This window comes from Triturus cristatus, chromosome 2_1, assembly GCF_964204655.1.
Source record: "Triturus cristatus chromosome 2_1, aTriCri1.1, whole genome shotgun sequence".
Classification (NCBI taxonomy): Eukaryota; Metazoa; Chordata; class Amphibia; order Caudata; family Salamandridae; genus Triturus; species Triturus cristatus.
Window position 1 is genome coordinate 265729849 of NC_140581.1, and position 15194 is coordinate 265745042.

The following is a 15194-nucleotide window of genomic DNA, read 5'->3' on the forward strand; positions in this document are numbered from 1 at the left end:
ACTCCATTAACGTCACGGGCTTCAACGAAAAAAAATAAAACAACAACACACAGCGCAGCCTCGTCAATCCTTATAAATTAGCATCAGCTCCAATAGTTATATACATCTCATCCTAAGTGGATCATCTCATCCTCTTTCCATGACTAAATTGCTTATTCTTAAAAAAAATCCCGATCCCAAGCAGCAGCCGCTCTGTAAATTGCCCCCGATCACAAGCAGCAGCTGCTCTGAATACGTTACACAACGAGTGTCTGCTTACAGGTTTAAAGGTGTGTAAGGCACTCGTCTTTCTGTTTTTTGAAGGCTAAATGCTACACTTTTAAAACAACATCTCATCCTAAGTGGCAGGCGCTCTGCATGCTCTGTACAACGAGTGTTTGCTTACGTGCTTAAAAGCGTGTGGGACACTCCATTAACGTCACGGGCTTCAATGAAAAAAAAAAAACAACAACACAGCGCAGCCTCGTCAATTCTTATAAATTAGCATCAGCTCCAATAGTTATATACATCTCATCCTAAGTAGATCATCTCATCCTCTTTCTATGACTAAATTGCTTATTCTTAAAAAAAATCCCGATCCCAAGCAGCAGCCGCTCTGTAAATTGCCCCCGATCACAAGCAGCAGCTGCTCTGAATACGTTACACAACGAGTGTCTGCTTACAGGTTTAAAGGTGTGTAAGGCACTCGTCTTTCTGTTTTTTGAAGGCTAAATGCTACACTTTTAAAACAACATCTCATCCTAAGTGGCAGGCGCTCTGCATGCTCTGTACAATGAGTGTTTGCTTACGTGCTTAAAAGCATGTGGGACACTCCATTAACGTCACGGGCTTCAAAGAAAAAAAAAAAAAAAAAAACACACAGCGCAGCCTCGTCAATTCTTATCAATTAGCATCAGCTCCAATAGTTATATACATCTCATCCTAAGTAGATCATCTCATCCTCTTTCTATGACTAAATTGCTTATTCTTAAAACAAATCCCGATCCCAAGCAGCAGCCGCTCTGTAAATTGCCCCCGATCACAAGCAGCAGCTGCTCTGAATACGTTACACAACGAGTGTCTGCTTACAGGTTTAAAGGCGTGTAAGGCACTCGTCTTTCTGTGTTTGTACAAAAAAAGACTATAAAACATCCAGGCACTCCATTAACAACACGGGCTTCAACGAAGGAAAAAAAAACAACATGAAAACAAGGGCACCATATGTGTGTGCCTAGGGAGCATTCCATCAGCATCACGTGCAGATAACAAAAGCCCGTGCCTGGGAGGCACTCCATTAACATCACGTGCTTTAACAATGTGTTTCTGCCTGAATCACGTGCTTTAAAGATGTGTTTCTGCCTAGGGAGCATTCCATCAGCATCACGTGCAGGAAATAAAAAAAAGTCCAACAACCACAGCAACGCCCTTAATACAAGTAAAGGGGCCAATAGCCATAGGCGTGGCTAACAGACCAAAAGGAGGGACTTCAAACACTTGTAACCAATACCAAGTAGAAACAGTTTGAAAGGCACATTGAAGAACGAATGAGAACAACTATTTAAAAAGAGGCGGTCAGACCCTCACTAAAGTATATACTGCATGTCTCAACGAGACAGCGCAAGCGCTGCCTAGGCGAGACCTAAAAAACCAAGGGTATCATAGCCTTTGTATATGATCTTCTCCTCCGCACAATGCACTCACAACCACCCGCCATATGGATTTTTGGGAACAAACCCTGGGCCACGAAATCGCAGAAGGAGAATGGCAGGAGCTGTGGCAGGATATTCACAGGCATAACCACTCATGAGGTCTCCTGCAAACACATTACAAAGTCCTATACAATTGGTATCTATACTTGAAATAATTAAAGAGATGCTTTCCAAATACGTCCGATATGTGCTGGAGCGGATGCAGCCTCCTGGGCCATTTTCATCACATCTGGTAAGAATGCTCGAAGTTTCGCCCTTTCTGGTCCAAAATCTTGGCACAGAATAAAGTAATCTTGGGGTCTCCAATTCCAGACACACCAATCTTTGCACTGCTGGGGCTTTTAGATCTGCATCACTGAAATACCAAACAAACGCAGATAAAGGTATACTTTGGCTATGTCTGGGGGCAGCAAAGACAGCAGTGGCGGCCGCATGGAAGAAACCTGATGGCCCGACTCTGACCCAATGGTATGCCCGACTCTTACAAGCAGTAACAATGGAACGGATGAGTGATATTTTCAGGGAAGACTTCAAAAATTTCGAGTGCATATGGGAATCCTTAATAAGTTAACTCTCAAAATGCCTATTACTATTAGCCTGTCCATCACGAACCCGAGCATTGCACCTCTTTCAATTTTAAACACCCCCTCATAAATTACCCGACCATACCCCTGAGGCACAGTGGACCTGCAACATGTTAGACCCTGCACCAGTCCTGATGACTTAGCGACACATCCAAATACTATTTGAGTGCCTAGCTGTATTTTTGTTATTTGCCTAAGTTCACTTCTTGTTTAGATAGAGGGATGGCGGGAGGGTAGGGAGGGGTAGGGGCTTGTTAAGACAACAGTGAAGATACAGGCAAAAAGGGGACAGCTGAATTGTTACAAAAACTGTTATTGGAAATAGCAATGTAAGTTGATATGATGGTCCTCATTTTAAGAATGTATTTCAAGCCTTATTGATAAAATTCTACAATAAAAAGATCCCACCGCTGCATGGTGGGGTTTTTCTCTGATGTGGTTCTTTAACTTTAAGTTGGAAGTGAGAAACATTGTGTGCCGATGAGTCTCTGCATAATTTTTCAATGTGGGCAGTCACGGCCGACCACTATAGTTCGTGTTGAGTATAATACAGCTTGCGTAGAAAATCTACTTGAGCGGCAGAAAGAAGCAGAGCCCTGTTGCAGTTTGGACTGGTTCTAAAAAACACAGAACAAGTTCCTGGCACTAAAAATCAGTACGAGCAGCATAACGCCCCAAAATTCCATAGCTCACCGACTCACTCTGCAAGTTCCGCCCACCCCTAATTGTAATGTACATTTTTGATTGCTTCACTGTGTGCTTTCTCCCCTACCCTTGATCCCATGGGTCTTCAGGAACATAATCCTCGATCGGGCCAAAGTCATCCTGATTGCTAGGATTGGCTACAAACCACTCACACCTCTCCCTAAGGTGCCCTCTGTTCTGTCTCTCTCACAGGGTAAACCTTCTCTCACAATCACAAAGACAAATTCTGCACCTCAAACTCTAGAGCCTCCACCTTCATGCCTAGAGACTGAGCAAGTTAACCTGAATTCCATTTCCTTGCTTCCAGATGTGGTGGATGTCATCTTATGTGCCTACAGGCATTCCATGAAAGTGGTGTTCTCAGGCAGGAGTAGCAGGCTTGTAAAGTGGTGTGCGGACAACTCAGTGGACACTCTTTAAGGCTGACTACTGAAAATTCTGTGTTTCACCATTCTGCTAGTTCAGCAAGGCTGCATAGAGGAATATGTAAGGGTTACTTCTCAGCATTGTCAGCTTTCCTCTGTCTGGCTGACAAGCCATCCGCTTTCAACTCGCCTATTAAGTATTTTTTGGAAGGTCTCACAATTCAGTTTCAGCCTTCTCCCTTTATAATGCTGCAACAGGACCTCAACTATCTTCCTATGTTTTTAATATGTTCCCCGTTTGAGCTGTTACACAGTTGCCATTTGCGACTGCTCACGTTTAGTAAAGTCTTCTTAATTGCTAATATGTCAGCTAGATGGATGAAGCGTTGAAAGCTTTAAGTGTGAAGCCCCCCTTTACTTCTTTCGTCTCAGACAAGCTGGTGCTAAAAACCAAGGCTGCAGTATTGTTAATAGTGGTTACCCTCTTCTATCTAGGCCGACCTGGTATCCTACCAGTCTTCTTCCCTTTGTCACAGCCCATGAAGGAGTAAGAGAGACTCCACAGACTGGACCTCAAAAGAGTGTCCAGTGTTTACATGGACAAAACAATAGAGTTCAAGCTGGATGACCAACTCTGCATAGTCTACATTGGAAAGATTAAAGGCAAAGCAGGGTACAAGAGGATATTCTCATCATGGGTAATCATGTGCATCAAAATGCACTATCCTCTATCACACAAGGAACATCCAGAAGGTATAAGGGATTAGTCCTCCAGAGCTAGATTGTCTACATCTGTGCTGGTGGAAAGGGTGACTATGGTACACACTTGCACGGAAGCAACATGAGCCTCCCCCCCCACAGAACATTACTGTTTGGACAGAGGTAGGAAGGACACTTTGTAGACTAAGTCCTTCCAGCCATGCACCCATCTCCAGAGTGTGTATGATGTGGGGTATCTATTCAAAAGTTAAGAAATCTGCAGGTAGAAGTATCCCTCTGAAGAAAAAGTTACTTACCTTTGGTAACCATCTTTCTGGTGGATGTTCTGTTTGCCTACAGATTCCTCATCGACCCTTTCTGCCTCCCTGTTGGGTGGCTGATTATTAGGTAAGTCTTCTTAATAAGGTCTCAATATCATACAAGTACTGCACCTGATTCTAGTTTCCCCCTTCTGTCTTGAAGGTGCATAAAAAATGGATCGGTAACTGATGTCAATATGGGAATAGGGGCACCATGTGGCTCCGGTAATTTCACCAGGACAGCGCTGCCAGCACCCCCTCCCGGTATGAAGACCAATTGTCAGGTTTCCAGATTAATTCTGATACCTGGGATATTTAAGAAGGGAGGAATCTGCAGGTGGAAAGAGTATCCACCAAAAAGATCTCCACTAAAGGTATGTACTTTTTTCTTTTCAAACAGAATCAAATCACAATCGTACCAGGTACCATAACTGGGAAACAAACCCTTACCATTATTCATCGGTATTTCCCTTATTAGCTATGTGTGCTATCTTAGTGCTGCTATGAAATAAATAAATCACCTGTCTTATTTAACATATATTAAAAAATTAAGGTTCATCCATATCCAAAATGATTTGATCCCAGAGAATATTTTTGTATGCCTAGCTTATTTCAAAATAAAGTAAATTGAAAGGAGAGAAAAAAGAGAGGTTCTTTAGTGCTAATCAAAACTCAGAACAAAAGCAATCTTATTAGATGATTCATTCCATATCTGAGAGCAAAATTCTATGTAATTTTTCATATTGACTCTACTGAGAATCATTTTTAATATAATTTCCGGGAATCTAACTCTTACCTTACCCGTTTATGTTTCCTTTCTAAGCTATATGTGTCACCTGTGTAATGATGGTAAAGCAAGGTCGTTTTCAATGACAGATGCTGCAATGACCATGAGCTTGAAATAGGGTGACAATAATTTGCAATTCTTCGATTTCCGTTGACATGGAGGGAAAAGTTTATGGATAGTAGGGAAGACAGGTTTCCCACCCTCTAAGATAACTGAGGCCTTGAAAAATTGTATTTGGGAGTTCTGTCCTTTTCTATATAGCCTGGTATGACTGTAAGGGAGGGGCTAATGAAATGTATTTTAAGAGGACAAGGACATCAATCCAACCAAGGACAGTGCGAACCAAGGTGAGTTCTGCATATAGAAAAAGAGTCCTGGTGAACCAGAGTGTAGGCCGTTGGTCCACCTTCACAGGGAGCAGGTGTGAGGCATGGAGGGGTGGCCAAGGCATGGTTGATCTCTCTGCTGTTCCTGTGACATTGATGGCTTGTTTCCTTGCTCCATGTCAGGCTCATCTGACATCCACCCGGTTCGACGCAATTATCTATCCGGTGCTGTGGCATTTGGGGGCCTGGACATGATATTGTGTAATGTGTCTGTATGATGGAGAGAGCAGAGTACAGCTGGAGTCTATGAACGCAAAGCATTGTGAAGGAAGGTTGTTCAAATGGTACTGGCCCCCAGTGATGACTGATCAATCCTGGTAGGAACTGGACTGACGCAAAAGTTTATTAACCCTTTTTGTTGGAAATGTAATCTAGATAGTTCAAGAATGCAAAAACGTTTGTGATCCGGGTTGGCGAAAGGTTTAGATGACAGCAATTGAGAATCATTAACCCCATAATATGTAGCAGCCACCACACAAGGCACCATTTGAGACTTTTGTTCATTTCGAGGCAAGGATGAAATGTTTAGTTATAAATTTGTAATACTTTGGGGAGCTCTGGTTTTGCCATACAAAGACACTGAAAATGCATGCTCTGCTCAAGTGATACCCACTGGAAGTCTCTCAGAGTCTCTGACATGTACTGATACACACTGGGCATCATACTGGACTCCTCGCTCACAATAAACTATCCGATCAACGCAGTCGCCTCATCATGCTTCCACACGCACCGCCTGCTTCAAAACATATTCAGATGGATCCCCACTGAATCCAGAAAAACAGTCATCCACGCCCTCATCAGCAGCAGAATCGACTACAGGAATGCACTTTATGCCCGCGTCACGCGTCCTCAGAAAACTTCAAATGTACAAAACGCCGCAGCCAGACTGGTCCTCGACATCCTTTGCTGCAGCCACATCCCTTAACACCTCCAAGAACTCCACTGGTTCCTAGTCAACAAAAGGATCACCTACAAAGCCCTCTAAGACACAGGACTAGCATACCTGAACCACCAGACATCTCCGCTCCACCAAGCTGGCCCTGGCTACTGTCCATTGGATCCACAAGACAAGAACCGGAGGAAGATCCTTTCTTCTACCTCGCCTCCAAGACCTGGAACACCCTGCCAACCCACCTCAGACAATCTCTATCACTGAACCAATTCAGGAAGGACCTCAAGACCTGGCTCAGAACGCAGATGGATCAGCACCCCCCCTTCCCCCTCCCCCCATTGTCTTCAGACCCTCACGGGTGAGAAGCCGCACTTTACAAACTTTGATTACTTAATTTGGTGATATGCAAACATGTAGAGGGATTGGCTACTCAAGAGAGAACAATTGGGCCCACTTGCATAGCTAATGGAAGATCCACAAGCAGCCTCAAGTAGAGGCAAAGGCAGTAATCGATTCAAGAAAATACGCATGTGGCAACTACAAGGACATTCATGTCCTTCAGTGGAAAACGGGGAACCATTCTCGATTGGCATATGATCCAAAAATAGTAAGTGGGTGTGTATGCTCAACCTGCAGTTTTAAGGACCCCTCATGAACTAGAATCACATACAGAGCCATACACTTGGGGTCAAAGATGAGAAACCTCTTAGGAGAAAACTTTAAACTAGTGTCCCAATGAGGATGATGACCCCAGAGCAAGAGCTCAGTCTAACTTGTGTAAAGTTATAGATCGCAGCCAAGTAGGGCTATATCTGGGTCCCGACTTTCCTACTTGAGGGTGAACATAGTTGTTGAGTTCTGGAAAACTGTTCCCTGCTTTGTAGATCCAGGCCCCGAAAATACTTTCAAAATCACGGCACAATAGTAATGTTGGTAACCTTGTGTTGTTCATATACAGATTAATTAAGATGGACCTTAAAAATAATGCATATTGCAAGCTCCAGAATGTGATCGTTATGAAATAAGAATTATGTGTATTGTAAAATTGATTTTGTGTTCTTTTGAAATAATTATATGTTTCCAGAGACGACATTACCTAGTATCCAACCTAAAGTATTATTTTGTGATATTTCAACTAATTACTGTTTCCTTGCAGCAGCAACAGTTTATCTCTTTGCTTTCATGGGTTCATAAAATAATGACTATTTTTAAATCTCAGGTACAAGATATAGCTATAGCTTTGACACTGCATGGTGACCTTATCGACTGGAGGAAATTCTTATTATCAGCAATGCAGCCATGGCCATACCCATCCCTGGAACAGCTGCTGCAAACCCTGGAGAATTTTAAGAAAATTGATCATACTGGAGAAGGCACGGTTACTGAGGAAGAATATAACCAGGTCCAGTAATACTTTATTTACACAAACACACTCTTCTTTTTTAGATTACATAGTTGTGTGTATGTATATATGTATATATATATATTACCTACTGGCAGTCGCCAGTAGGTAGTTATAGTTAGGACCTATTTTCCATAGGAAATCCGCAACATTCTATTTGGAATAACGTTGGCGTCCATTGATGAATCTTCACGAAATTGTCCAAACATTTGGCCAGCTCCAGTCCGCTCCTATCCTGAAAATTTCACGCTGATTCGTCACGTGGGGGCCGAGAAAAAAGGGGGGTCCCAAAACACGTTTTCCCCATGCATTTTCCCATAGGACTTGTTGACGCAGCTACAGCCCGAAGTGCTGAACGGAATTCCACCAAATTTGGCAAAGAGGTAGTCCTCAGTTCAGACTCATGCCTTTTGCTAAATGGTGTAAATCCGTTCAGTAGTTCCTGAGAAAATCAAAAGTAAAATCACATATATATCTGGGAGGAGCCTAACCACACATCTCATCGTGAGATCTGATTGGCTGTCAGCACTTCATCCAAGAAGTGTTGGCAGCCATCTCGGGACCAATATACATGATAGCACCTCATTAAAAAGCATTGCATTTAATTGAAGGCTTTAAGACTTTAGTTACATTATAAATCATTTGTTGATGGTACCATACTCATTTTAGGAATTGTGATGTGTTCTAAGGTGATTTTACCATGTGAAAAGCCTTCTGCTGTGATATCATGAATCATGTTTGAGAGAAAACAATTTTCTCATGTTTTTCCCACAAAGGTTTGGAAGGTGAGCTATAAGCTAAACTGAGAGCATATTTTGTGTAAATTCACATTATCTTTCTCAGTCATGTGAGAATGAAGTCTGACATTCTCAGTAAAACATGTACATCCAACAAGGGCAGAGACTGTCAGTTGATTCCTTTGTGTTCTACTGCAGCGTCCCAGAGTGTTCTAAAGGACAACTAGAGCGCTAACAGTCCTACTTATGACAAACGTATGGCACACCTGAAGCCATCTTGGTTTGAATAAAGTGGTAACTCTTAAAACATTTAATTTAAAAAGGAACAAAATGAGGGGGTTCATTTTTCCATAGAAAGTATGATTAGTGCTGCAGAAAGAAAAATTAGGGCACATTTTGGGTGACTTCTCAAATCCTCTTCTATTTCATTAAAAAATTCTGACATGCAGACTGAAACATGCACTTTCAATACCAGCAGCAGACTTCCCTGGTGAGCACTAGCTTTACTGCAGTGCTCTAATAAGCAACTAGAGTGCTAACATTCTGAATTTATGGCATATGTGTGACACATCTGAATGCCTTCTTGATGGAATCAAAGTAAAATACTGAAAGTATTTCCTACTGAGGAGACTGTAGTAAATGGGGAAATTAGGCAACTTCATAACAAATAATTCTCCCAAGATGGCCACCAGAGACAAAAGAGCCCATATGTAGCCCAAATATCACCCAGATGTAGCCCAAGTATATCCCAATGACAGAATGTCCCAGAGTGTTCTTAAGAACAACTAGAGCGCTTACTGTCTTACTTATGACAAAAGTATGGTATACCTGAAGCCATCTTGATTGGAATAAACTGGTAACACTTAAAACATTTAATTTAAAAAGGAACACAATGAGGGGGTTCATTTTGCCATAGAAATTATGATTAGTGCTGAAGAAAGAAAAATTAGGGCACATTTTGAGTGACTTCTCAAATCCTCTTATATTTCATAAAGAAAATTCTGATATGCAGACTGAAACATGCACTTCTAATACCAGCAGCAGACTTCCGTGGTGAGCAGTAGCTTTACTACAATGATCTAATGAGCAACTAGAGTGCTAACATTCAGAATTTATGGCAAATGTGTGACATATCTGAATACCTTCTTGATGGAATCAAAGTAAAAAACTGAAAGCATTTCCTACTGAGGAGACTGCAGTAAATGAGGAAATTAGGAAACTTCATAACAAATAAATCTCCCAAGATGGCCACCAGAGACACAAGAGCCCAAATGCAGCACAGATATCACCCAGATGTAGCCCACATGTAGCCCAATGACAGAAGTGTGCAAAACACTTATTTTTTGTGTATTTGCAGTTTTATATAGTGCAGACTTGTCAGGTATTGGAGTGCTTTACATGAGCATTGGTTACATCACACAAGATCAAATTCATTTTGGTTGTAGACATGGGGAGAGTAAGTGATTTGACCAGAATCACAGAATGTTGAGCTGAAGCAGAAACTCCAACCTGGTTCCCCAGTTGCAAAGTCTGCAGCTCTGGAAGTAACACCACATCCTCTCCCCTAGGTGCAACATTTAATCAAGTGGTCAACTGGATAAAAAAAACATAAAGATTACAAATAATTTAAAAGTTCTTTGTCGCTATCTGAAAACTCAGAAAAGATGTCCTCATTTTAGTTTTTTAGAGCACCAACCATAATTTTGATGCAAATAAGACCCTCTCATATATGTAATTTCTAAAGGAAATACTCTAGGTATTACAGTTTTGATTACATCAAGATGACGTCAGGCGTTCCACACTTTTGTAATAAATATAGAATGTAAGCAATCTAGTTGTTCATTGGGATACTGTTGAGAGGCAGAGGCCAGGGGCACGGACTCTGAAAATTGAAGGCAGGTAGGAGAGTGCAGATGCAACAATTTGACCACACTGGCCAGGCAGGAAGGGCAGTGGCAGCACAACAGACTATGGAGGGCAATGGTAATGGGGGCAGGGGCAACAAGCCAACAATACAGGACTGGCAAGAGAGGCTGTGGCAATATAATAGTCCATTGTGGGCAGAAGGAAGAGGCAGTGGTAGTACAACCATACATGCCAACAGACCCGTTTCAGCCAGGAAACGTCCAATGTTTTTAAGCTCAAATGGGCTTTATTTGATCTGTCTCCTGTCTACAATCTCCTCTTTTTCAATGTAACTCAAAGGGGAAAATCAATACCCCAGTTTTTTTTCAAAATCTCCCTCTTACCAAGTTCAAAATGTTCGCAAGTATGGTACATTGGATCATGGTAGGCAGGAGGAATTGGGGTAGGGACATGGACCGGGATAACAGAGGACAGGAGGAACATGAAAAGGTGCACCAAACTGACCCTACAGGGCAGGCATCAGGGTTTGCAGCAGCACAATACACCACACAGCGCATGCGGGACGGGAGTGCAGCACAACAATCCATAGAAAGCAATAGGGAGGGGACAGGACCATGCACATGGACAACAGAGAACAGAGGGGAAAGAGGCAATGGTAGCTAGCTGACCATAATGGATAGACAGGAGAGAAAGCTGCAGCATAACAGACCATAAAGGGCAGGAGGGACGGATCAGGGGCATTACAATGGAACAGACAAGCCAGGAGGGAGGGAATAGGGGTCTGCACATGGAAACAGAGGGCTGGGGGCAAGGGGGCAGGGCAGGAGCAGCAAGATGACCATGGAGGTCAGGCAGGATGGGCACTAGAAACAAGACACACCATGGAGAGCAACAATGAGACTATGATGGCATACACACAGACCATGGAGGGAAGGTGGGAGGGGTTCAGGGGCAGCTAGCTGACCACACAGGGAAGGTGGGAGGGGCCATGGCAGCACAGAAGACCATGCATGGCAAGCAGGAGGGTTAGTGGCAGCACAATGCCTATGATGGACAATAAGGAGGGTGCAGGGGCATGCACAAAGGACCATGGAGGATAGAAGGGAGGGTCAGGACCTGGGCACAGACAAGAGAGTTCAGGGGAAGGGGCCTCACAACAGACCGCGCGGGGCAGGCAGGAGGAGCAGTTGCAGCACAACAGACCAGGGAGGGCAGAAGGGTGTGGCAGTAAAATGGACCATGGAGGACAGGAGGAAGGGGATAGGGGCATGGCATGTGGACAGGCAGGGTGGAGGTGGCAGGGACAGGTTACAGTCATCTGACAATGCTAGGCAGGTGAGAGGGGAGTGGCAGCTCAACAGAACACTCAGAGTAAATAGGAGTGGCAGGTCCTTGGAACATGGTGGGCAAAAAGGATGGAGCAGGGGCATGCACAAAGACATCGGAGGGCAGGGGGAAGGAGAATAGGGGCAACACGCTAAGCACAGAGGCTAAGCAGGAGGTCAATGATGGGCCATAGAATTGGGCAATGGAGGGCAGGAGGAGTGGACTGGTACATCATGCTAAATGGAGGGCAGTGGCAGCACATCAGACCATGCATGGCAGGAGGGAGGAGGCTAGTACATGGATTCAGACAACAGAGGATAGGGAGGAGGTGGATGGGGCAGCAAGCTAACTGTTCAGAGAAGGTGGGTATTAGGAACTTTATTGTTTTTAAAATGTGTGTCTGTGCGAACTACTTAAAATATGAACAAGTATGCAGCATGATCTCACTTTTATTCAGGAAGAACAGGACGTTTGTGACTGTGACTCCGGGCTCACTTGGCAGAAACACCACCTGACCCTCCACCCCCCATCGCAAAATGTAATGCCCGTGAAAAGGGTAGGTGGACGCAGTGTTATATAGAAGATAGTCCTGAGAGCACGATTGAAAATGAAAACTAGATATAGTATATGGTACAAACTATGCACCAAAAAGTGTGATATAAGATGAACCGGGGCGTGAAAAATAATTTGCAATACATTGTGCGCAATGACAGATTCATTGAAGAGCGCGAGATAGCACAGGCACTAGCGCGTGCTATGCGATATGCGCCTTGGAGTGTAATATGCACAGGGCAGGGTTGTGTAACCTAACTAGTCTCTAAAGTTGTAATATAAAATATGTGCTGGGGAGTGTAACGTTGCATATGCACTGTGACAAAGATATGGATCCCAGATTGTAATATGTATGGCATAACGCTGTGCGTTATTGCATAGGCATCGAGGAAGGCACGTTAGATGGGGCAATATAACCTGTGCGAAGGCAAGTGTGGCATGACATATTCACGGGGTGGTGTTACAGTGCACATGGGCTAGAGAGTGTCATAGCATACGCACTAGCTGGTGGAATACAACACAGAGGTGTGAGGCACTCGGCGGGGACTGGTGGGTGTAACACAGCATTGGGCTCAGCCAGGAGCACGCTGTGACTCTCAAGTGAGGTTCGTCTCCTTTCCAGAGAGTAAAATAAAAAGTATTACACATCCGGCGGTGGATGTGTGTTTTATTAACCGTGAGGGGGGTTTCTTGTATAATTTGGTCGAATTTTTCTTGAATCCCCTTTGAATGGCTTGGTGTGCGTGTATATTAAATGTGCCCGTCAATAGCTACCCAGGTTTGTATAAATAAACGACAAGGGTGTCTACTTGGAGAGTACCCACCGTCGGGGGCGCCGGGATTAGGCACGGTAGGGCGTCAGAAACGTCAGAGCTTCACTAGGGGTGTAAATACAATCCATGTGGATTCATTCTATGCATAGTCGCCTTTTAATGAATATCACGCAAATCGTCATGGTGATAGGTACATACGGTTTGTCCAGCATGTCCTAGGTGTTTCTATAAATATATTTTTAATAAAAATAATAAAAAACAAAGGCCGGCCCCGGGGGATGGGGTCCCCGGGGTCATAAGTGGCCTGAGGAAGGGGACAACGCAGCCCCCTACTAAAGAATAAAAATAAAAAAAGGCCATGACCCGGGGGTTGGGGCCTTGGGAGGGCCAAATTTATTTTTTTCAACAAAAAAAAATTAGGGTGCAGGCCCTGGGGGATGGGGTCCCCAGGGCCAGTAAATTAGAAATAGAAGGGCGGCCACACAGCCCTCCTTCTTAAAAAAAATAAAATAAATAAAAGACCGGCATCGCACCGGAGGCCACGCCCCCTCCTTGCAGCACTCTGCAAACGCACCCCCTTGCCAGTTGTAAGTTGGGGAATTAATTCCCCTTCAATACTGAGGGTCCCTGAGGGCCAACTAGCCCAACAGGTATCTCCAGTATGCGCCAGGTAGCTGCGTTGCAGACAGGTGTTCTGAGGCCACGCCCCTTTTTACACCTCTATGCAACGCAGCTCTGTGGCGCTTACTGGAGGTACCTAGTGGGCTAGTTTGACCCTAGGGACCCTTAGGATTCAAGGGGACTTAATCTCTCAACTTAGAACGGCCACAGGGCACGTTTACACAGTGGTGAAGAGAGGGGACGGGGCCTGAGGTGACGTGTGCAAACACGCCCTGTGGCACGTTTTAGGTTGGGGAAATAATTCCCTTTCGATCCTGAGGGACCCTGGGGGCCAACTAGCCCACCAGGTGCTTCCAGTAAGCGCCACTGCTCTGCGTTGCAGAGAGTTGGTGCATACCGTGCCCCTTTTTACGCCTCTCTGCAATGGCGCTTACTGGACGTACCTAGTGGGCTATTTTGCCCCTAGGGATCCTCAGGATTCAAGGGGACTTAATCTCCCAACTTAAAAAACGGCCACAGGGCGTGTTTACACAGTGGGGAAGGGAGGGGACGGGGCCTGAGGTTACGTGTGCAAACACGCCCTATGGCGCGTTTTAAGTTGGGAAAATAATTCCCCTTCAATCCTGAGGGCCCCTGGGGGCTAACTAGCCCACCAGGTGCTTCCAGTAAGCGCCACTGAGCTGCGTTGCAGAGAGGTGGTCCAAGCCGTGCCACTTTATACACCTCTCTGCAACGCAGCTCTGTGGCGCTTACTGGAGGTACCTAGTGGGCTAGTTGGACCCTAGGGACCCTCAGGATTCAAATGAACTTAATCTCCCAAATAAAAACGGCCACAGGGCGTGTTTACACAGTGGTGAAGGTAGGGGACGGGGCCTGATTTAATGTGTGCAAACAAGCCCTGTGGCGCGGTTTAAGATGGGGAAATAATTCCCCTTCAATCCTGAGGGACCCTGGGGGCCAACTAGCCCACCAGGTGCTTCCAGTGAGCGCCACTGAGGTGGTCTAGGCCGTGCCCCTTTTTACATCTCTCTGCAACGCAGCTCTGTGGCGCTTACTGGAGGTACCTCGTGGTCTAGTTGGACCCTAGGGACCCTCAGGATTCAAGGGGACTTAATCTCCCAACTTAAAACGGCCACAAGGCATGTTTACACAGTGGGGAAGTGAGGGGAGGGGGCCTGAGGTGACGTGTGCAAACACGCCCTGTGGCGCGTTTTAAGAGGTAGTTTTAATCCCCTGCCCTATTATATACTAGGGGCTTACAGAGGAGGTCATGCTGATCACAGGGGAACCCCAACGCATAGTGTTCCCTAGTGTATGTAGGTGTTTTCGCTGTATTGTGAGTGTCTTTTAACATAGCACTGGCGCTAGGACTGGTTAGTCAGACTCAGTTACCACCAGAATCCGCCTGAAAAAGTTGAGGGTACAGGATGATTTTGCAACAAGGCTTCTTTCTGCTCTTCTGTTTGTTTTTTCTGCACGTTATCCTTCTTC

The 15194-nt window shown here is 44.7% G+C and overlaps 1 protein-coding gene across 1 annotated transcript in view; it reads left to right on the top strand.

Moving 5' to 3' along the window:
• The window catches only part of SPEF2 (sperm flagellar and cilia associated 2), a 1083747-nt gene that overhangs the window by 892697 nt on the left and 175856 nt on the right, over positions 1–15194 (top strand). The window contains exon 30 of the mRNA XM_085631001.1: positions 7646–7828. Within this exon, the coding sequence (XP_085487127.1) occupies positions 7646–7828 (183 nt within the window). The remainder of the gene's footprint in view (positions 1–7645; positions 7829–15194) is intronic.